This window comes from Benincasa hispida, unplaced genomic scaffold, assembly GCF_009727055.1.
Source record: "Benincasa hispida cultivar B227 unplaced genomic scaffold, ASM972705v1 Contig306, whole genome shotgun sequence".
Lineage (NCBI taxonomy): Eukaryota > Viridiplantae > Streptophyta > Magnoliopsida > Cucurbitales > Cucurbitaceae > Benincasa > Benincasa hispida.
The window spans coordinates 254723-278225 of NW_024064789.1; the positions used below are offsets into that span (position 1 = coordinate 254723).

A 23503-nucleotide genomic window follows, 5' to 3' on the forward strand; every position below is an offset into this window, starting at 1 on the left:
AAAAAAAATATATTAAGAGAGTATTTTCTTTTTCAACGTGAATCAGAGATAAAATATGATATCTTTTTTTTTTTTAATTTTAACATGAATTAATAAAAATAAAATAGTAAAAAAATTTATTTAATGATTTAAATGAGAAACTACCATCAACTAGTAGTGGTTTGGAAATAAATTTTTTGCCCATAACCCTTTTAAATAGTAAAGATATGGATAGATTTATACTATACATAGTCGAATATGGCTTTTCCATCCTTGCTCCCCCTTTCATTCTCATCCCGAAAAATTTTCTACGAGGATCGGAACGAGGATTCACCCGAAAAAAATTCGCAGGGTTGGGTTCTTTGGGAATTTTTTTATCGTTTGATCTTTTAATTTTTTTTATGTAAAAAAATCGATTAACTTAAAATCAATACCTTGAATAATGAAATTTTTCATATGATTAGTTCCACAAGTAAATTTGAAATTCAAGAAAATTACTCAAATTTTCAAGTAGAAAGAAATAACTACCGATCAAATTATTTCTATATAATCTAGATGGATGTTTTCAAATATAGGAAAATGAGTCAACTTATTTACAAATATAGAAAAATGTCACTATCTATTGTCTATCGACTATCAGTGTCTATTAGTGTTTATCGTTGATAGGCAATGACATTTTACTATATTTGAAAATATTTCCAATAGTATTGTCATTTAAAACAATTACCCTAATTTAATTTTAAAAGCTAAATTCAACATATTCAATATCCTGACAATAACATTAAATTATTATAATAAATAAATAAAAGAGACTAAGGAGGCGGGGAGGGAAATGCATTCCTCATCCCTGTCTCCATTTACTCCATTGGAAACTTTTCCTCCTCATTCTCTCACTCATTCCCCGTCTTGTTCGGGATAGGTCCCCTCGGGACCCACCACCATGGAAAATGAACATCTCTAGATAGATTGTTTTTTTTTTTTTAGATAATTAAATACCATTTTAAAACCTTATATTGAAACTTTGACAATTTTTTTATGATATATATATTTTTTGATATTCTTTAATATTTTTATTAAGAGCTGTTTGAGACGCTGAGATGATATAGAATGTGGAGAGTTCTGATCGAATATGAACAATTGAGTATGATCGAGCATGTTCAAGCATTGAGATGATATACAATATATGGAAGGAAAATGACGGTGAAATACAAAACACGTTCTAAAAATGGGTCTACAAACAATTAAAATCAGTGAGATAGAATAATGAACTTCCAAACACTTAGATGACATAGGATATTGAGATATACCATTTCATATCGATTCCAAACATCCCCTTACTGCTTTAAAACGTTGAGAATTAAATTTGAATGCACAAGCGAGTTTATTACTAGTTTTGTAAAAAATTGTTTTTAACCACTGTAGCTGTCCTTTTTCAAAACCCTATTTCACGTCAGCCACGTCCTACCCACCAGCAACTGCACTCCGCCCGGACCCCCGCCACCACCGACTCAGCGGTGTCGCCGCACGCTGCACTATCAGCTGCTCAATTGCCGTCGCCTCCTCCCTCTCACACTCTCTCGCCTCTCCGAGCAACCAGAGTTACATATCTCTGTTTTGTTTCTCAGAAACACAGTAATTCAGCCCCTAACCGGCGCCGTTGGTGAAATGGTGCCACTGCCCCTCATTTCTCAGATCCCCAAGGTCTTCTTCTTCTTAATTCTTTTTTAAAATTTTTTTTTTTTTTTAATATTGTTTCGTTGGGTTATGTTGGTTTATCCACGGATAAGAAAATCAAGAGTACTATTTTTTTTAATCTTTAATTTTATTGATTTTTCTTTGACAACCAATGTTATACTAGTCTAAATGAAAACATAAAACTAATAATGCATACCTCACAAACTAGAAAGAAAAAAACAGATTGAACTAAGAAGTAAAAAGAACAAGAAAAAAAAAAATCAATTCTCGTCTGAATCAATAAATAAAAAGGCCAAATACTGTTTAAGAATGAACAAAGCGAAGAGGAAACCCTGTAGTTTTGTTGGCTATAAGAAACTTGTTGGAATTGAAAAACTTTATTTTAAAAGATTGAAATTATTGTTATCAATTAAAAAAACCCTCCAAAATACAATGCACAAACAGAATAGAAAAACTTAACCTTGAGTTTAGTTTGGTTGAATGACATTGAGTCTTGTTGAATTCAGAAGAAACTATCCTGTCATATGGAGGTGGCTAGGCAGATATTATTATTATTATTTTTTTATTATTCTAAAAATCTCATATGGAGGAGAATTGGAAACATAATTTTTAAAGTTTAAAATCCTCTCAAATCAGATCCATGTAGAACAATATATTTTATTTTATTTTTAAATAAAACAAGATTTCAAATCACTACTGATATCAAAATTCCTGCCCCTTTTTTATGCATCCAAAATTGGGTTGAAATCCTTCCACATTCAGGAGTTCCAAGCAGGGGGTAGCTTTTATCTATTATGAAAATATTTATAGATTTTCCTCTCTGTGCCTTAATTTTTACTGTTGTCTTTTTTAGTTCAATCAAGTTTCTAGATTTTGTGTGGCCATGAAGAAGCATGAAGAAACCGTTGTAGCTTCAAGTGATCGCTATGAGATGAGGATTCCACATGTGTTGAGTGTTGCTGGTTCTGATTCAGGAGCAGGGGCTGGAATCCAGGCGGATCTTAAAACTTGTGCTGCTCGTGGAGTGTACTGCTCCACTGTGATAACTGCTATTACTGCACAGAACACTGTGGGAGTTCAGGTCATTATCACGCACTTATAGTTATTATCTATATTTATGAATTGTTGTCTTTGTTTTGGGTTGAAAGAACAATGGGAAGGACTGGTGAACAAATAAACAAATGTTCACTTGCTGCCTATCTGGACGTTTTGGTATATTGGGGTATAGAAAATGGTTAACATGCTGCAATGGTCAATTTCTAATGTTATTGAGAGTTTGGGATGATTTTTGAAAACAAGGTGCTTTTGAGTGAAAGCTCATCCTTTTGTTAGCACTTTATTAAGTGTTGTCTAGGGTGTGTTTAGGAATGCTTTTGGCATGGTGAAAAACACCTTTCTCATTTCCACAGCACTAGTGACATGTTCGGGGAGTTTGAGATGATTTTTGAAAAAAGGTGCTTTTGAGTGAAAGCTCATACTTTGTTAGCACTATTTATTAAGTGCTGTCTAGGGTGTATTTATGGATGCTTTTGGCACGGTGAAAAACACCACGACCTTACTTGAATAGGATCTGTTCTATAGGTTGTTCATCTGTGTCCTTGAGTTCTAAGGCATGGTGAAAAACACTTGTCTCATTCCCAAAACAATAGTGATATGATGAGAGAGTTCTTCTTCCATCCATTTCGTGAGAAAAGCTGATTCTTGTGCCTTGCTGGAGTGTGCGTTATTTTGTGGGGTCTTTGGGGTTGTGGAATAATAGTGTTTATTAGAGGGTTAGAAAGGGATTCTAATGATCTTTGGTCTCTCATTGATTTTATGTTTCCCTTTGGGTGGGGTTTGGTTTTGATTTTCGAAGATCTTTTGTAATTACCAATATTTTCCATGTGACCCGAGGTGCATAATAGGAATGTTATTAGAGTACTAAGGGTTATATTAGTAATTAGTTAGAGAAGTTGTTAGGATACTTGGTTATAAATTTTGAGGGAGAGGGAGAGAGTAGTAAGGCAATATTGCGGTGAGTGAATTAAGGCTCGAGAGAGTTCTCAAGAGGGGAGGGTCTCCAAGTACCTTGAATTACTTGACTATCTTGTAAGTTTGATTCACATATAAAGTTACAAGATAGTTTGGTTGTGTTTGGGTTCCTATCAATTTGGTATTAGAGCAGGTCGATTATGACCATGGATTAGAGGAGTTACATATAAAGTTAAGTGAAACAATATTGAGGACTTTACATGAATGAATGGACCCACTGAAGAATCTCTTGGATTTGCAAATGAAATCGGAGTACAATGTCACTGAGTTATGGTGTAATCAGAGAAGTACTTAACGCTTAGTCTATAAGCGCTAATTCATCCGTAGTTGTTTTAATAATTTTCAAAATCACTTTTAAAAATCATTTTTAAATTTCTAATTAAACATTATGAAAATTTTGAGAAGTACTTTTGATGAGCACAAAGCACTTTTCATCTTTGCAAAAATCATCCTAAACTCACTCTTAGAATATACAACGTCCTTGTACTTAATTTTTGCTTGTTTTGAAATCAAATTAACTAAAGATGTTTTGTCCTAAATTATATTGCCTGTAACACAAATTTTCTTTAACACTAAGGTGTAATAACTTTTTCAGGATGTAAACATTGTGCCGGAGGGATTTGTTTCAGAGCAGCTGAAATCTGTTCTCTCTGATATGCAAGTGGATGTGGTGAGTATAACTAAATTAGGATTGAGAGTAACCCCTTCGTAGGTTCAACAATATATGTACATATATACACACACACATATATATTTTAAATAAGAAATTTCAAGTTATGATTGGCTATTGAAAGCTTTTTAGGAGCTCATGCGAACAAGAATGTGGACTGTTCATGATTAGGATATTGCACAGGCTAGCTGTTATTGTTCTTTCAGAGTACACACTAATATATACTTTATGTAAGCTGGGACGCACAAATAGAAGATTACTAATGATTACATTAATTTAGGTGAAAACAGGAATGCTACCTTCTACTGGCATTGTTCGGGTTCTACATCAATGCTTGAAGGAGTTTCCTGTTCAAGGTATAAAGTAATTCAGGAAGTTATTGGTGGATTTCTTTGATTTAATAATCGTTGTTTAAAATTTTAATGTAATTAGGCAGCTTTGGTGGTTGATCCTGTCATGGTGTCTACCAGTGGAGATGTTCTGGCTGGTCCTACCATTATTTCAGTGTTACAGTAAGTTGATTCTCTCTTTAAAGGGAATATTATCAGTCCTTCAAGCTGGTTCTATTTGTATGATTATGATAACTTCTGTGCTCCATGTTTTTATTTTTTAAATATCTTCTTAATTAGGACAGTGCTTTCTGGTTTAAAAGGCCTCTGAAAGACTGAAACTTATGTGTGTAACTCACACTTTTAGCATTAAAGCTTACATCTGAGGCACCTTAGAAGTTAGAACCTATTGAGGCTTGAGATTTGTTAGGAACCAAGATAATATGGGCTACCTTTGTCCCACATCGGTTAGAATGGAATGACCACTGTGGTACTTAAGTGGCTTGACTCTCTCACCTCAATAGCTAGCTTTTGGGGGGTGATTCTCCAAAGTGCTTAAGTACCTAACAATGGTGTCAGAGTCAGTTATCAATGTTCCAAAGAGGAGCATGGGCGAATGGTTCTGACCGGGGTTTCTGAGTGAAGTACTGTCAGTCTAGCTACCACGACATCGGCTTTCCGGGTATGGGGTATTCTTAGGAACAAAGGTAGTATGGGTTACCTTTTTTCCACATCGGTTAGAATGGGATGACCAACTATGGAACAAAAGAAAAGAAAATGAAATGTTAGTGCACGTGAGAAGTCATTTAACTTAGCCATTCATGATCAGAAATAGCTAGAATATTTTATTATTTAGGTTTGCCTTTTCATTTTGCTAGAAAACGACATTATGTGAATGCATTTGCTTGGGTGGCAAATAATGCATTGTTAGGTTATTTACCTTCAGAATACAATATGTTGAGAACAACCATTCTTCAAAGAGAGAGAACAAATGTTGAGAGATTATTGCAAGCTATTAAAAATTTAAAAGTACTCAGTGTGAGAAGAGGGTAAATATTGTTAGTCATGGATGGAGCGATTTGTAGAGAAGCCCCTTAAGATGACCAATGCTTCTTAAAGCTATAGATTGCTCATGTGAGATTAAAGATAACTACTTCATAGAAAATTTGATGAAAGAAGTCATAAATGAAGTGGGGCACTAGAATTTGAAAAAAGTAATCATCAACGAAGTTGCAAAATGTAAAGGTGCATGACAAATTATTGAATCACAATTTCAAATATAGTTTGGGCATCATATGTGTAGTTCATACTCTCAATCTTCTTTGAAGAATATTTGTGTTACAAAAAATGTTGAGAGTAAACAACGTGTATGTGTAAAATGTAGTTAGATTTCTGAAATTTCTGATGATGTTGGGTTTGTCAAGAACTTTATCATGAATCATTGCACAAGGCTTGCTATATTCAACTTGTTTGTCTTTGAAGTTAATAATGATTATCAACATAAATGAGGATGCTACAGGGAAGATGATGTGGGAAAAACAAGACATGTAAAAGAGTTGATACTTGATATTTGGTGGGATAAGATTTATATTCTTTCTTTTACTCCTCCTACATATGGTGTGTATCAAACTGGCAAACCTTGTCCTCATATGATATGGCATACACCATAATTGAAAAAGTAAAAGCTACAATCTATAAACATGAAGGAAAACATGCATATGAATTCTTATCTTTTTATGACGTGGTGCTTCAAATGCTGATTGATCGTTGAAACAAACACATTCTCTAAATCCAGGGTATTATAAATATTTTAGATCTTTATCTTATTTATTTATTTATTATTTCTAAGCACACTCTAAGATTTAATATATTTTAAAATTTTATTTAGGGATTATAGTGATCAATGACTTCAAGAAGACAAGAATTGATTTCACCACGTAAAGATTTAGAAGTATCGAGTCCCATCACATAAAGATTTAGAAGTATCGAGAGAGAGGATGGAGTGTATCACGATATATTTTAGTTTAGAGGACGAGCACACAAAAAGTAAACATACAATTTGCCAATATCTCTACAATGTCTGTAGAGTTTACTGAAACTGATTCTATACGTGATAGATATCATATGGATCCTAAGAGTTGTTAGGCCGTCCATAGTGCATCTACTTCGACTTTAAGGTCGATAGCTATGAAGTTGCTTGTGCAACCTTCATCTTTCGCATTCTGTGAGAGAAACTGGAGTATATATTCATTTGTGAATTACATGAGAAGGAACAAGATAGAAACCACAACATGTAGAAGACTCGGCATATAGCCATAGCAATCTACTTCTTTTATCAAGAACTTTTGAATATTCAAAAGGAGCTATAATTTATCTTTGGATTAACTAGAATTGGAAGTTATAGTTTTTACTGAAGATGGTGACTAGGATTAAATTTAGATTTGAGAAGAGGACAAGAATGAGGAAAATAGGTAGAAAATTTGTTTGATTATACTCCTTTCTTTCTCACTTGTTACAAAAAAATTGGAAAAAAAGGAAGAAAAAGAAAGACCGATACTCGTCTTCGTGTATGATGAAGGTGGAGTTAGGCTAGCCTTAGTTTCCTTCAAGGTGCATTGGCCCAAGGTCGTCTCACCTCTTGCTATAAGCGAACGCCTTGGGTCACCTTGAAAACACTTGTCATAACAATATTCAGGTTCCAATAAGTTCGCAATTAGTTTAACACAACAAAGTTACAAAGTTTCACACAAGCCTTATACCTATTTTCCTTGTTCTTATCATCTTCACAAATTTGAGTATGACCCTCATCAACATCTTATGTGGTGGGACTCAATTTTTGTCTTCTTGAAGTCGTTGATCACTATAATTACCTAAATAAAGTCTTAAAATATATCAACCTTTAGAATGTGTTTAGAAATAAATAATATAAAATAAACCTAAGTACCTTGGATTTGTAGAATGTGCCAAACAATGGTGATTAGTGTTGTTTTTGTTCCAAAGATCAATCAAAATTTGATGCACCACATCACACAAATATGAGAATTTATTTGCATGCTTTCCTTCATATTTATAGGCTGTAACTTTCACTTTTGCAATCATGGTGTCCAAAACATATCATTTACCAATTGTAGGCTCGATTTGTTTGTATCAAAATCTCTGATCATATCATATATAGGTGTGAAAGAAAGAATCTAATCAATTTTATCCCACCAAATATCATCAAGTATCGACTTTTTTTTAACATATCTTGCTTTCCCCACATCATCCTTTCTGTAGCATCCCAATTTATTGCTAATAACCATTATTAGCAATTCACTCTGAATGAGTTTAAATCATTGAAGCACAATGATTGTAGATGCAAATTATGTTTTTGTTATTGAAAGTCACTTCAAAGACAAACATGTTGAATATAGCAAGCCCCATGATAATGTACTTGACAAACACATCATCAGAAAATTTAGAAATCCAACTACATTTTGCAAATACATGTTGATCGCTATCAATTTGCACTAAAGTTCTTCAAAACAAGTTTGAGAATATGAACTACACATGGTGTTCAAATTATGTTTGAAAATTGTGATTCAATAATTTGTCCAACATCTTTACAATTAGCATCATTGTCGGTTATTATTTGAATCGCATTTTGATGTCCCATCTCATTTATGACTTCTTCCATCAGATTTGTTATGAAGTATTTATCTTTAATCTAACGTGAGCAATCTATAGCTTTAAGAAACATTAATCCTCCTTTTGTAATTGCCATACAATTAATTAAGAGTGTCTTCTGCCTATTGTCTATCTATCACTGGCAATACTTACCCCCTTCTCACACTACGTACTTTTAATATGTTGCAACAATCTTTCAGCATTTTCTTTTTTTTCTTTGTAGAAAGGTTGTTCTCAACATATTGTACCCCGGAGGTAAATAACCTGACTATACATAATTTGCGGCCAAAGCAAATGCATTTACATAACGTGGATTTCTAACCAAATGAAATGGCAAGCCTGAAGAATAAAACATTATTTCTGCATGCAGTTGATCACGAATTACCAAGTTAAATGACTTCTCAAATGCACTAATGTTTCCTTTTCTATTCTTTTGTTCCATAGTTGGATAAGAATAGCCGCTCATACTTCCAAAAGATCGAGATTCAGATTAGATATGTTGTGAAGGTGGTAGAGGAATTTGTCTAGTAACATTCTTCAAAATTTGAGTTTTTGTTTCATCTTCCAACTTTTGCATGCCAACAAAATCTTTAGGGGTGACCTTTTTACATACTAAATCCACAGCAAGTATGCCCCAACTCATGTACAAGAACCTTTCCTATTTTCTTGGCAGAAATTACACTGCCAAACAATTTTTCCACCTCCTGCCTTTAATCTTTTCATTCTTTGTCACATATTGCCACAACCTTTTTGTTTCATCTTCAGTATTGGTCATTTTTAATTAATTTTCGTGGATTCCGCCGTCCTATTTTGAATAAAAAATGTCATATAGTGTGAGATAAGAAAACAAAAGAAAAGAAAAAGAAAGATTTAACAATAGGAAAAATAGAAACGGGAAAAAAGAAAGAAACGAAAGGAAAAAACTGAAATTGGAAAGAAAAAACAAATAGTAAGATAAGTCGCCGAAGTTGGTCCAAGAAGTCACAGAAGTCGCTTGCGTCGATGAAGCTAGAAAGAAGAATTGGGTAGCATCGTGGGTTATTTTATATTTTATTTTTTGAATAAGACAAATAGTGGGTCAAGTCTTGATAAGGTGAAGTGTGTTAGCGTGGAGAAAGTGTCTCAAAGCCCTAAATTTTTAAAAAAGCTGGGCTGACTGAATTTTAATGGGCTTAAAGCGCCCCTTAAATGGGCCGCTGATAATGGGTCTTGTTTCATTCTTTTATTTATTTATTTTTGCAGATGACATGTCCTTGGTGTGTTGGAAAGCCACAAAATAAATTTAGAGCCATAAATTGCTAATTGAATGAAAACAGTTATTTTTCTTTATTCAGAATTCATGTTTGATCTTCATATGTCTGTTTTCCATAAAGCTATTACATGTTTTCCGTTTGCAGGAAAGAGCTTCTACCAATGGCTGACTTGGTAACTCCAAATTTGAAGGAAGCATCTGCCTTACTTGGTGGTATGCCACTTAAAACAATTTCTGACATGCGTCATGCTGCAACATTAATCCATCAGATGGGATCAAAGTAGGTCTTTAATCATCAGATATGCTTGCCTTCTTTTGTAATTTCATTGAAATTAATGCAGGAATCCATCTTTCTCATAAAGAGAGATTTTGTCACCTCTGGTTACAGAGAACAACTTTGGCACTCATTCAAAGAAGACTTTTTCAGGCTAAATTATAAAAAAGTACATTTTGCAGGTGCCTCTTTTCTTTCAAAAGTTGCACCTAACCTAAATTTTGAAACTACTCTAGGAGTACAAATCTTTTAGAATTTCGGACGAAAAATTAGGACATGAAACAATATGGTAATGATCTAGCGTAGAAATTTGGATTGTAATATTGCAACTTATTTTTGAAACAAAGAGCGTTCATGTATATCTTTTATAATTCAACTATCTTTTTTGGTTCTAATTCTTTGGTTGTTTGGATTAGAACAAAGATACGTTAAAACTTGTTAGTATAGTTTTCTGCAAGAATTTTGTTAAGAATATTATTAAGATAGATACTAAAAGTTCTGTTAGGCATATTGTTGGTCATTTGTATCTAGTCAAGGAATTTGCTAGTAAGAGAATGTAAATAAACCATCATGGACTGGCCGGTCATCAAAACTGTGGAGGAATAGATTCAAACGTTCTTTAGCTATGTATCTTGAATATCAAAATCTTACTAGTTTTCTAACAACAAAATGTTATGGTGCACATGGGTGTCCATGAAATTAGTTAAGGTGGACACCAGCTAGCTTAGACACTCGATCAATGGATATCAAAGAAAGGAAGACAAAAAAAGAAGATAGGGAGTTATAGAACATTCAGGAAGAGAACAACAATTTATTTTATTTTATTGATTATTTTTTTGGACAAGAAACAATTTTACTGAAGAATGAAATAATCCAAAAGAAGGAAATAAAGATAGGGAGTTATAAAAAGAGTAACAGGAGTTGAGAGAAGCAAATGGCTAGTTGTTTAGGCTTGGGTTACTCAAAAGAAAAGCACCCAAATTTCTCTTAGATTTTTAAATATTTTTTTTTTCTAATTTCTCAGTCTGCAAGTTATTAATTATATAGATAATTTCGATTTGCCAAAATAAGCTTAGCTCTACTCCCTTTCTCGAGGTCGGAGGATTCAATTCTCCATCCCCACAATTGTTAATGTTATACTCAAATAATAACTATAATAATTTCAAATTCAATTTTCTACCCAATTAAAATGAACCTTGCACATTTTAGATGCCTCAGTTTCATACTGTCATTTTTAGGTTGTAGAAGGTTTCATTGTGTAGGCCTGACCGTTTTAAGACAATATACATTGTTGGATATTGTTGGCATTTGATTTAATGGTTTTATATTTATTAAAATTTAACCTAATCCTGAGAGATGCTGAAGAGCGTCATGTTGTTTTCAGAAATGTACTTGTCAAAGGTGGGGACCTTCCTGATTCATTGGATGCCGTTGATATATTCTTTGATGGTAAGTACATATTGCATAATTCTGATAATTTGATATTAATTTTTGTGATGAAGGAAACATATCCATTGAATTCAAATTTTGAACTATTTTCTACAGGCAAGGATTTGCATGAGCTACGATCTTCGCGAATAAAGACTCGCAACACTCATGGTACTGGATGCAGCTTAGCATCATGCATTGCAGCTGAACTTGCTAAAGGGTCTTCAATGTTCTCAGCTGTCAAGGTAATTGTCTATGGATCTCTTCTTTAATAACTTAAGCCATAAGAAGCTTCAAGTCTCAGGGGCTCATAATACAACTTCCTATTGAATAGTTAAACAGACAAATAAATAAAAACTTATGAACCATTTTCTACTTGTTGTAGGACAACAATTGTTTAAAATAATGCTATATTCACTATGTATGCTCACTTACCCTAAGGGGTGGTTAGGGCTTGAGATATTTGGAGATTACCTCCATCTTGTCTTGAGTTCAACCCCACAAGTTACGAGTTAAAAACTCAGGTTCCATTTGACAACCATTTGATTTTTAAAAAGTGTTTGTTTTTCACAGTTCTTTACAATGGTTTTCATCTTTCGAAGAAACATTTAATAATTGCATAACCAAGTTCCAAAAACAAACACAAGGTTTAACTCCTTTTTTTAGTTCTCAAAACATGGCTTGGGTTTTGATAACACTCCTTAAAGGTAGATAACAAAATAAAGAAACTCATGGGTTGAAATGTTTATAAATTGAATCTCCGAAAACTAAAAACTATAAATTAAGGCTCCATTTGATAACTATTTTTTTTTTATAACCGTGAGTGTCTGGGCCAACTTACGTGCACTCAACTAATCTCATGAGACAAACCCACCTTACCCTACAACATTTGGGTGTCAAGGAAAGTCATAGGATATTAAATCCTAGGTAGTAAGTGGCCACCATGGATTGAATCCATGACCTCTTAGTCCTTTATTAAGGGGATGTTCCCTTATTTACCACTAGGTCAACCTATGGTTTTTGATAACCATTTGATTTTTTATTTTTGAAAATTATGCTTGTTTTTCCACCATTTCTTAATTATGGTTTTTCTCTTTTATATCTAAACATTTTAATTCTTAACCAAAATTTCAAAATAAAAACAAGTTTCCTACCTTTTCTATTTTTTAAAATTTGGCTTCAATTTGAAACCACTCCTAAATGTAAGCAACAAGATGTAGAACACACCGACATTATTCTCCCTCTCATCATGAACCGTACACAACAACATCGACAGATTTCAATAGAAAGGAAGAAGTTCTTGATCGAGATTGATCCTTCTTCCGGGGCACAAAGGTTAGTCTTACAGAAAAAGCCAAGGATAGATCCTTCTCCATCTTGATCCATTGGAGTACACTTTGATGGATCACTGACACCCTAAAGAGCTTACTCATTTCACCTTTGAACCAAAAATTCTTCAAAGAAACCCGAGTAGATGATCATGTTCTATGGACTGAAAAGATCACTAGCAAGAGAGGATTCTCTTTTGAATTGGTAAAACTGGATTACAATGGGGAAAGAACCGCCTCATCATCCCCGCTGGTGAAGATCGAAAAGGTTGGAAGTCATTTGTAGAGGTCACCTCCTTTTATAGCTCTGATGCTGTTAATACAACTTACAAAGGCCAGCCACCAACATTCAAGGGTACTCTCATTAAGAAGAGAGAGACCAATACATTGTTGAAAAAGGATAAGGCCCCACGGATTGAAGTCAACAATGGAACAATTAAAGAACCAATCGCCTCTCTTGTTGCAAACCAGTTGACGACTTTGCCAGTACCCTCCTTGGTCCCTTTCTTTACAAACAACATAGTTGTTATCCGAAGGAAGAATTTCCATCATTCTCGGGGCCATTCAAGCTGAAGTTACTGCTTTTGGTTCCATTGCTCCTTTTCAACCAAACAAAGCAATATTGTGCTGTCAAGACTGTGAGCAAGCAAAGATTTTGGGTACCTACAAAGGTTGGAAAAACATTGACAAATATCAAATACTCCTCTCTATGGAACCGTGAAGAATACCACACTGAACAAGTTGTCCCCTCATATGGAGGATGGATAAAAGTTAGAGGTTTGCTAGTTGATATGTGGGACATAGCTACTTTCAAATACATTGGTGAAGCATGTGGTGGACTAATTGAAGTGGCAAACAAGACCCTTAACAGAATGGATATCATGGAAATAAGCCTTAAAGTTAAACAAAATCAAATAGGCTTCCTTCCAGCAAGGGTGATTCTTCCTTCATCATCCTAATCGGAGGTTTCTGTGTGGATCGACCCTTTTTTTGTTGCAAATTATCATGTGGGGGTTATTGTTGGAATCCATGGCTTTCCGGTCAAAAATACAGTGAGGAATGGCACGAAGAAAGAGGCACTTTCAAAATTTTCTGATTGTATTGTACCCACTCAGATGCAGTACCACCTTGCATAACAATCTCCTGAAAAATCTATCCTTCCATAGCAGCCTACTGTCCTTTCCAGCCAGCCTTCTGTCTTCGCCAGCTAGCCTATTGTCCTTGCTAGTCAGCCTATTGTCGTTTCCAACCAACCATTTGTCCTTAACACTGACATTACTCCCCAAACACGCCAACCAAGCAACAATCCATCTAGTCAAATCTTAACCATTGTGGACCCCATCTGTACTTCATCCTCTCACCCATCCACATCAAACACACTACCCATTAACCCGCCCATTGACCCAGACTCGCCCGTTGCAACAAACCAAAATTCTCCTTTGCCTTTAGACCTTCCGGAACCATCAAACATTCCTCAATCCCCCTCCAAACTTATTACTATCAATCATAAGCCAACCATTTTCATTGCCAGTACCAAACACTCCACTTCTATCATCCCCCACCAAACAGAAGTTGACTCCGACTGCTACCTCCTCTAGCCCACTTCAATCTATTCCCCAAGACAGTCCAACCTACGCCCTCACACATGGAAAACCCCTGGCACGAATGTTACTCCCCCCCTCCACCTCCTATACACAATTCTTCCATGAACCCTATGCCTCATCTGATTGCTCTGGCACCATGGTTTGAAGAATGTGGTCTTTGCATCATGACAATACCAACTAGAAAGAAAAAAAAAAACAAGTACACTCTTAAATAGAAAAAGGGCCCTCGAGAAATAAAAAATCTGGAGTGTTCAATCTCTTATGAAAAGAAAGCAAAGGCCTTGATCTGGGAGGGGAGTCAATCATCTTAATGTTAATCCTATCATGGAATATTAGAGGCCTCCAATCGTGGAAAAAATGGGCTACCATTAAGAGATTGATCACTAAACAAAATCCTGCAGTTGTCATCCTCCAAGAGACTAAGTGTCGTGATAAAGATATTGTTTTCATCAAATCTCTATGGAACTCTGGAGGAATTGAATGGGCTTCTCTGGACGCGATCGGACTTCTAGGGGCATTATTATAATGTGGAATGCGGCTTCTTTTATAGTATCTTCAATCACCAAAGGTGTCCCTGACTATCCTTTTCACTCTTGCTGATGGCTTTAATCTTTGGTTAACAGGGGTTTATGGACCATCAATAAATCAAGACAGAATTTTTTGTCCCTAAACTACAAGATCTTTTCTGCCTTGTGGAAGAAAATTAGACTATTAGAGGTGATTTCAATCTCATCTGATGGCCCTACGAGAATTCAAACAGCTGCAGAATGAACAAAGCCATGTCTGATTTTAATTCCTTTATCAATCATCAAGAACTCATTGATTTACCTATTACTAATGGCTTGTTTGCGTGGACCGATTTTCGCACACTACCAACTCACACAAGGATTGATCGTTTTCTATGCACAAAATCCATTATCACCAAATTCATTGATGCATCTTTGAGAAAATTAGATAGACCGACTTCAGACCATTATCCCCTTCTACTGACTCTTGTTGGAAATCAGAAATGGGGCCCTTCCCCTTTCAGATTTGAAAATATGTGGCTCATCCACAGAAGCTTCCTTCCTTTTATTGCAAATCGGTCGAACAACCATCCTATTATAGGCCACCCTGGACATGGATTTATCAACAAACGAAAGGGACTCAAACAAGTGATTAAAGAACAGAATCAAACAACCTTTGGTCTTATTGAATCACAGAGGGTGTTACTTCAAAAAGAGCTTGGTCTTATTGATCACGCCGCTGAAATTGGCACCATTACAGAATCACTTGCTTTTAGGAGACTTGAGATCAAAGAACAGATTTTATCCCTTAATGCAAATGAGGAGATTAAATGGAGGCAAAAGTGCAAATCCAATTGGCTGATTAATGGGGATGAAAACACAACCTTTTATCATAGGTATGCGGCTGCTAAGAAGAGAAAGGGCTGTAGCACTAAAATCCTCGATGAACAGAATGTTAGTGTAAGCAAATGCTGAAATTGAGGTTGAATTTATTTCTTTCTACACAAAACTCTTCACTAGAAAATCAGGGAACAGATTTCTGCCACATCCTTTGGCTTGGGATACCATTTATAATGAGCTTAGCCAGTCTTTAGAATCTCCTTTCACTGAGACAGAGATTTTGATGGCGATTAAGGCACTGGGAACCAATAAATCGCCGGGGCCTGATGGTTTCACCACCGAATTATTTAAAAAATCACGGAACATCTTAAAACTTGACTTAATTAGAGTGTTCCAAGATTTTTTTAGAATGGAATCATCAATGCAAATGTTAATGAGACATATATTTTGCCTTATTCCCAAGAAAATTGATGCCAAGAAAGTGGGAGATTTTCGTCCTATTAGCCTTACTAGTCTCTACAAGATTATTGCTCGTGTTTTGTCTAATCGCCTAGAGAAAGTCCTCCCTTCTACCATCACTCCTTACCAATCGGCCTTTGTTGAAGGTAGACAGATCTTAGATGCATCATTAATCCAATGAAAGTATTGAAGATTGACACTCTAGAAATACTGAAGGGGTGGCCATTAAACTTGACATTGAGAAGGCATTTGACAAGGTTGATTGGGATTTTCTTGATGAAATACTGAAATTGAAGGGTTTTGGTACTAAATGGAGACACATGGATTAGAGGTTGTATATCCTCCACCAATTTCTCAATCATTATTAATGGCAAACCTAGAGGAAAACTAAAGCCATTAGAAGACTAAGGCAAGGTGACTCTCTTTCACCCTTCCTCTTCATCCTTATTATAGATTGTCTTAGTAGGATCCTTTCTTTGGCAGCTGAAAAAGGTTTCATTTGCGGATATTGGATACCAAGATCTACCATAAACATCAATCATCTCCTCTTCACGGATGACACTATCCTTTTCTCTACGAACAATGAGAGGATGATTGACAATCTCATCAATTTGATTGGCCTTTTTGAAGATGCATCAGGGATGATTCTATTGCTGCAATATATGAATACAAGGTGGATCATTGGCCAAACACATACTTGGGTCTTTCCTTATATGGCAGGCCTAACACTCCATCCTTCTAGCGACCAATCATGGACAAGATTGACAAAAGGCTTCACTCTTGGCAGCACAACTTTCTCTCCAAAGGTGTCGATTAACTTTGATAAATGCCACCCTATCCAACCAGCCTATTTACTATTCATTCCTCTTTCGTGCCCCAACAAAAATCATTGATGGCATTGAACGCTTTTTCAGGAATTTTTTATGGTCTGGTCACAAAGACAGTGACCAGCAAACTATCCCATTTGATAAGATGAGATTGTATAAAGAAACCTCCTGAAAATGGCAGGTTGGGATTCATTGATATCAACCAACACAACAAAGCCCTCCTTGTCAAATGGATTTGGTGTTTTCACCTTGAAAAAACGGTTCTCTGGCAAATCTTGATCAAGGAAAAGTATGGTTCTCAACATTATGATCTAAAGGTAACAGATTATAGAACCCTCTCTTCTAGGTGGCCTTGAAAATTTATTCTGCAGCAAAAGGATCTTATCTATGGGAATATTTGCTATAACATAGGTAATGGTTCATCTACGACATTTTAGCATGATTTATGGTTTGGAGAACACCCACTAAAACAGATTTTCCCTAAGCTATATCAGTTATTTGGCCCAAAAAATGCATCTGTGGCGGAGATTTGGAATAATGAACATTGTATTTGGGCTTTAAATTTTAGAAGACACTTAAAGGATGATGAAATTGAAGAATGGGCAGTCTTCACCCATGTGTCTCTTACTAATGATTATGCTGATACCATGCATTAAATTCCATGCCCTGTCGCGCCGCCTGCCTCACGTCAGAAGTTCATTAGCTTTGTCGGGAACCTTTCACGTCAGCTACCAACTTGATCATTTTTATTTGACCTCCACCACCCATGCATCAGTTGCATTTAAATATCATGTCTCCTCTTATCACGAAGAACTATGCGATTCCAAGTTAGGCGTCAAGATTTTTCCTGTGTTCATGCGGCTGCAGCTTGCTTCATCATTTTGTTTCAAGTAGATTTCTGCATTCAAAAGATGCAATTTTTAGAACTTTCAAAGTATTATGAATTTTGCATGCTTGTGATCGCATAATGTGATTAATTGCATGATTTCCTTGTCAGGCTAACACATTTTCTATGATTTTTCCTAATTGTTTTAGATAAAAAAGGTAAAATAACTTGTGTATTTCTACAAGTTATCAAATCTCCTCACCACTAGCAGACTCTCACTCACAGATGATTTTTTCAAGAGACTTTGGAGATGCCCTTGCCCAAAAAGAGTGAAATTCCTCCTAGGGGAAATCAATAACTCTTGTCTTGATACCGTGGATAGATTATAGAAACGCTGCATTGGATCAACCTCTCTCCCTCTTGGTGTTGCCTTTGCCAAAACAACAATGACTCTGTCCAACATGTTTTCTTTAACTGCACTTTCTCTAGAGGGCTTTGGTATGAGATATTTGATGCCTTTAACTGGTTGATTGTACTCCCTTTTGATATATAGAGTTGGTTGCATTTACTGATTAGTCACTCACTCTTCAAAGCCTCTAAAGATCAATTATGGTTATGTCTTATTTGTGTTGTTTTGTGGAAGATTTGGGATGAAAAATGCAAGAATCTCAGGAAAAATCCAAATTGACAGAGGACATTATGGATACTATCATACATACTGCTTTTTTTGGTGCAAAGATATATCGGCTATTAAAAGCCATGGCTTTTCCTTTCTTATTGCAAACTGGAAACATCTTTTGTATACCCTATGAAATGGGTCTTTTGTACCTTTGATATCTTTAGATATTTCATTTAATCAATCATGTCGTATTTTATCTAAAAAAAAAAAAAAAAAACACTTGATGGCTGTCCACAACTAAGGTTTTATTTATGTGGGTCTTTACAGACAAGCAAACAGTTTATTGAAAGAGCATTGAAGTACAGCAAGGACATCGGCATTGGAAATGGACCTCAAGGGCCATTCGATCATCTATGCCGTCTCAAGAGTCGAGAACAAAGTTCCTATAGACAAGGCTGTTTCAATCCAGCTGACTTATTCTTGTATGCCGTTACGGACTCAGGTATGAATAAGCGTTGGGACCGTTCTATCAGTGATGCTGTTAAAGCTGCAGTGGAAGGAGGTGCTACTATTATTCAAATAAGGTTTGTCTAATGGCTTCTATCTATCAATTTGATATTTTGTTTGTTAAAAAGGTCATTCACAAGTTGATGTATAGTTCAAGTCATAACTTCAAATGTATGGAATTCCTTCTTGCATTTTAATATCCTCTCAACACCTCAGTTCAAAGGTTAAATGGCTTTAGAACTTACCCATAAAATGTAGGCCGAATGGTACTCCTTAGGCATAGTGAAGTAGTTCTCTGTATTCAGACTCGACCGTAAGATTTGAATATCTTAGAGACCTCGTTTGGTAACCATTTGATTTTTGGTTTTTAGTTTTTAAAAATCAAGCCCATGAACACTCTCTATTTTCATTATCTTAATCTCTTACATCTACGTTCTACCCCAATGTTTTCAAAACCAAGCAATTTTTTAAAAACTAAAAAAATAGTTTTTAAAAACTTTTTTTTTTTTTAAAATTTAACAAAGAATTCAATTCTTTCACTTAAGAAAAGATGAAAAATCATGGTAAGAAATTGAGAGGAGATAACTTAATTTTCAAAAACCAAAAATCAAACGGTTACCAAATGGGGCCTTAATTAACTTGACAATAAGTTTAATACTTGCATATTCATGGAAACTTGTATTCAATTGTTAGTTTTCTTCTGTGATTAATCTTCTCTTATTTCTATGAACAGGGAAAAAGAGGCTAAAACTCGCGATTTCTTGGAAGCAGCAAAGTCATGTATAAAAATTTGTCACGCACATGGAGTTCCATTGTTGATCAATGATCGTATTGACATTGCACTAGCGTGTGATGCTGATGGTGTACATGTTGGACAGTCCGATATTCCTGCTCATGAGGTTCGCAGACTTCTTGGCCCCAATAAGATCATCGGTGTGTCGTGCAAGACACCGGAGCAAGCGGAACAGGCATGGCTTGATGGGGCAGATTACATTGGGTGTGGTGGAGTTTATCCCACAAACACAAAAGCAAACAATCTGACTGTTGGGATTGAAGGATTGAAAAGAGTTTGCTTAGCTTCGAAATTGCCTGTGGTTGCAATTGGTGGTATTAATCATAGTAATGCTGCTGCTGTGATGGAAATTGGTGTCCCAAATCTTAAAGGTGTTGCTGTTGTGTCAGCTCTTTTTGATAGGCAATGTGTTTTAGAGGAAGCCTTAAAGTTACATGCAACTTTAGTGGAGGCTACAACATCAAATGTTTGAATAATTTATAATGCTTTGATTTTTGTAGAAACTTTGAAATAAAAATAATTGTCACAATGTGACTATACAATAACAATATATTATATATATCATATGAGATTCTATTCATACAAAGTAGAGCATATTTATATCCATGGTAATAAGCATGATAATGGTATATCCATTGTAATAAGAATTGTTGATGTAGAGATCTGGTCAGGGCAAGTAGGTTGGGATGAGGTCGGTTTGAAGAATTTGATCGAAATCGCCCCATTAATTTAGTACCAAGAACGAAATGGTGTCTATCAGAGCATGAGTTGGCTTCTCGTATTTGTATACTGTTTCTCTCCCAATATCAATGTTAGTATCGTATGAAGAGTCGTATGTGTTAGCAAACTTTTATTAGAGTTATAATCTTAAAACTTAAATAAGTATTTTAAGTTTACAAGGTCACACTTACCCTCTAATAATTTTTCAAATAAATAAAAAACAAATATTTGGTTCTAAATTAATGAAACTTTTAAAAAAATTTGACATTTTTTTGGAACAGTTGTAAATATAGCAATCATGCTCAAAGTGTTAGTAGATATAATAGAATGTAAAAAATTTGCAAATATAAAAAAAAATTAAGTCCAATTCTCAAAGTTCATAAGTGATAGACTATGTTATTGATTGGACTCTATCAATGATAGAGTCTATTACGAATAAATTTTGTTATACTTATAATTATTAAAATATGTATACACTTAATTATTAACACTAAAAGTGTTATCCATTGCAAATGTCCTTTTTATCACCAATCTAGTATATTAATTAGATATAAATTTTGTGCAAAACTTAATTTTTGTTTGAAATTAGTGTGTTTTTGAAGGTTTCTACTTTATTTTCAGTTACAATTTATGGTGAATTTAGCGAAATCTGCACATGGTATAAAAATAATCACAATTAAGTTTGATTTAATTTGATGACACAGTTTATAGTGAAAATTGACATGAATCGATTAATTTAGAGGTAAAAAATTTGATCTTTTCAATTTTTGTCAATGGAAAAAGAGAATGATCATTAGAAGGTAAAAATTTGTGATAATTATTTAAATTTAAGTTAAACATTGCAAGTCTCTAAAGTCAAATTTGATGCTCAGACCCATTTAGATTGATTTGAGAAAAAAGTATTTTCAAAGAATTCATTTTTACTTAAGTATTTTTTATCAAAATGGTTTAAAATACATTTCGAAACTATTTTGAGTGATTATCAAACACTCAATTTTTTTTTTAAATGACTTATTTTTAAATTAAATATTTGAAAATATATTTCAAATAGGGTAATATCTGAACCATCTAAATAGCATCCATTTCACTATCTTTCTCATAAACTTCTCACTAAAAAATGAATAATATCCACGTTAAATAAAAATTGAAATGGTAAATCTAAGCCTATAACATTAATTGAAAAAAATTATAATTTTAGTTCTCAAAATTTTAAATTTATGTCTATTTAATTCGTTGAGTTTAAAAAAATCTAAAAAGTACTAAAAACTTTCTCAATTTTATTTTGCAAAGGTATTATATTAAATAAGGGGTGGGTGGATCAAATCTCTGACCTCGAGATTAATATTACAAACACGGTGCCAATTGAGCTACACTCATGTTGGCAAAACTTTCTCAAATTCACGAATCTTTTGTTCATAACATTAAATTTTATGTCTAATAGTAAAATTAAGTCTGAAAATTTTCAAATACGTAAGGAGTTTATTGAAAAGAAAATCAAAATTTTAGTCCTTCTTTGGTAACATTTTTTTTTTGTTGTTTTTTCGACATTTAAGCCTATATGCATTATTTCTACCTCCAAATTTCTTTCTTAGATATCTATTTTTACCAATGGTTTAAAAAACAAGCCAAAATTTGAAAACTAACAAAAATAGCTTTTAAAAACTTGTTTTTGTTTTTTGAATTTATCTGAGAATTCAACAATTGTACTCAAGAAATATGCAAATTATTTCAAAAAATGGAAAAGAAATAGACTTAATTTTAAAAGCAAATAATAAAAAATGAAATAATTACCAAAAAGGACCTTATGAATTTATTAAAATTTAAATTAATAATCTAGTAGATACAAAATTTAAAAGCTAAAGTTTGATTATTAATAAAATTGGAACACTTACACTTTTCACATTATAAAGAAGTTTCATAAAATTCACTAAAAGAGAAGGAAAAAAAAAGTGAGAAAAAAAGAATGCACCAGCCGGGAATCGAACCCGGGTCTGTACCGTGGCAGGGTACTATTCTACCACTAGACCACTGGTGCTATTTGATGTCAACGATATTTTAGACTAAGTTTAATGTTTTAAGGACACTCACTATATTTTAAAATAATGGAAATAATAATAATAAAGGTTGTATTTGAAATATTAGCAATCTCATATGATTAAACTTCTACAAAATTGTACCAAGAGAAAAGAAACTCATTATTCAACTTCATGAAAATAAAATTCAAAACACAACATTCAAACGAAATCATGAACACTCGTCGGATAAGAACATGCTAAGTTTTGTTTTTCAAATATTTCAAACTATGATTAGCCATTTTGTTTAATTATAAGTTAAAATAATTGTACTACATTAACGTATGCAATTCTATGTAGTATAAATAAAACTGGTGATAGATCTAAACTCCAGTAGATCTATCGAAAATTTAATTGCTATCTGGTGGAAAAATTAAGAAAAGAATGAGCTAAAAAGTCCAATGAATAGTAGTAGTTAAATAAGTAAATAATTTTAAACAAAAGTTTTCACATTCTCAATAGAAATCTGAAACTCTATAAAATTATATGATTAGTGAGCAATTTTAAATTTCGAGATAACTAAAAAATAGAAGTTTTGTAGAAGTAGCTCTGGAAAAAGTAGTTATAAGTTGGTAAAAACCATCACCAAATATGTACATAAATCTTTGTCATGCTAGCACAGAGTAATCTAAATACACACAGTAGAACAATCTCTATATTATTATGCACCGAGTGATTTCAAGACACATAGTAGAGCAAATATCTGTCATACTATGTATCAAGTAATCTTTAGGTACATAGCTGGACAATCTCACCTAACCTTCAGAATACTTTAACGGTAAATTTGTAATTTAGAAAAAAGATGACTAGCAAAACAAAGAAAGATGGCTCTGATGCCAAAACCATGAAAAACTTTTTAAATGAAGAAGTCAAAAGTTAAAGTTACTTTTATGGGGTTACAATGACATGACATATGATTTCTCTTTCCTTTAAAGATTAGGATGTGAGTTTTTTTCTAATCTTGAATAAATTAGGATTATTGATCAATTATAAGTTAGCCTAGAATTCATTTGAGCTCATGTCTACTTTCATTATAGACTTATTTTCGTAGTATATATTTTCCTGGATATTTGTAATA

At 34.0% G+C, this 23503-nt stretch overlaps 1 protein-coding gene and 1 non-coding gene across 2 annotated transcripts; one reads left to right on the plus strand and one right to left on the minus strand.

Moving 5' to 3' along the window:
* Positions 1-1364: 1364 nt before the first annotated feature.
* Positions 1365-20219, plus strand: LOC120069280 (thiamine biosynthetic bifunctional enzyme TH1, chloroplastic). The gene is made up of 10 exons (XM_039020998.1): positions 1365-1680; positions 2528-2755; positions 4301-4375; positions 4656-4731; positions 4812-4887; positions 9768-9902; positions 11281-11345; positions 11442-11569; positions 18661-18917; positions 19574-20219. Exons 1-10 carry the CDS (start codon positions 1645-1647, stop codon positions 20103-20105), a joined length of 1608 nt encoding a protein of 535 aa, XP_038876926.1. The 5' UTR covers positions 1365-1644; the 3' UTR covers positions 20106-20219.
* A 2098-nt stretch (positions 20220-22317) lies between these two features.
* On the minus strand, positions 22318-22388 carry TRNAG-GCC. Its single transcript has one exon. It is a non-coding gene; the product is annotated as a tRNA-Gly (tRNA).
* Between the last annotated feature and the right edge of the window lie 1115 nt (positions 22389-23503).

Excerpts from the sequence above, each read along its gene's own strand:
- LOC120069280 (XM_039020998.1), top strand. The coding sequence starts at position 1,645 with ATGGTGCCACTGCCCCTCATTTCTCAGATCCCCAAG. Across the intron at positions 11,570-18,660 it reads CAATGTTCTCAGCTGTCAAG|ACAAGCAAACAGTTTATTGA; the intron begins GTAATTGTCTAT and ends GGGTCTTTACAG. Across the intron at positions 18,918-19,573 it reads GCTACTATTATTCAAATAAG|GGAAAAAGAGGCTAAAACTC; the intron begins GTTTGTCTAATG and ends TTCTATGAACAG.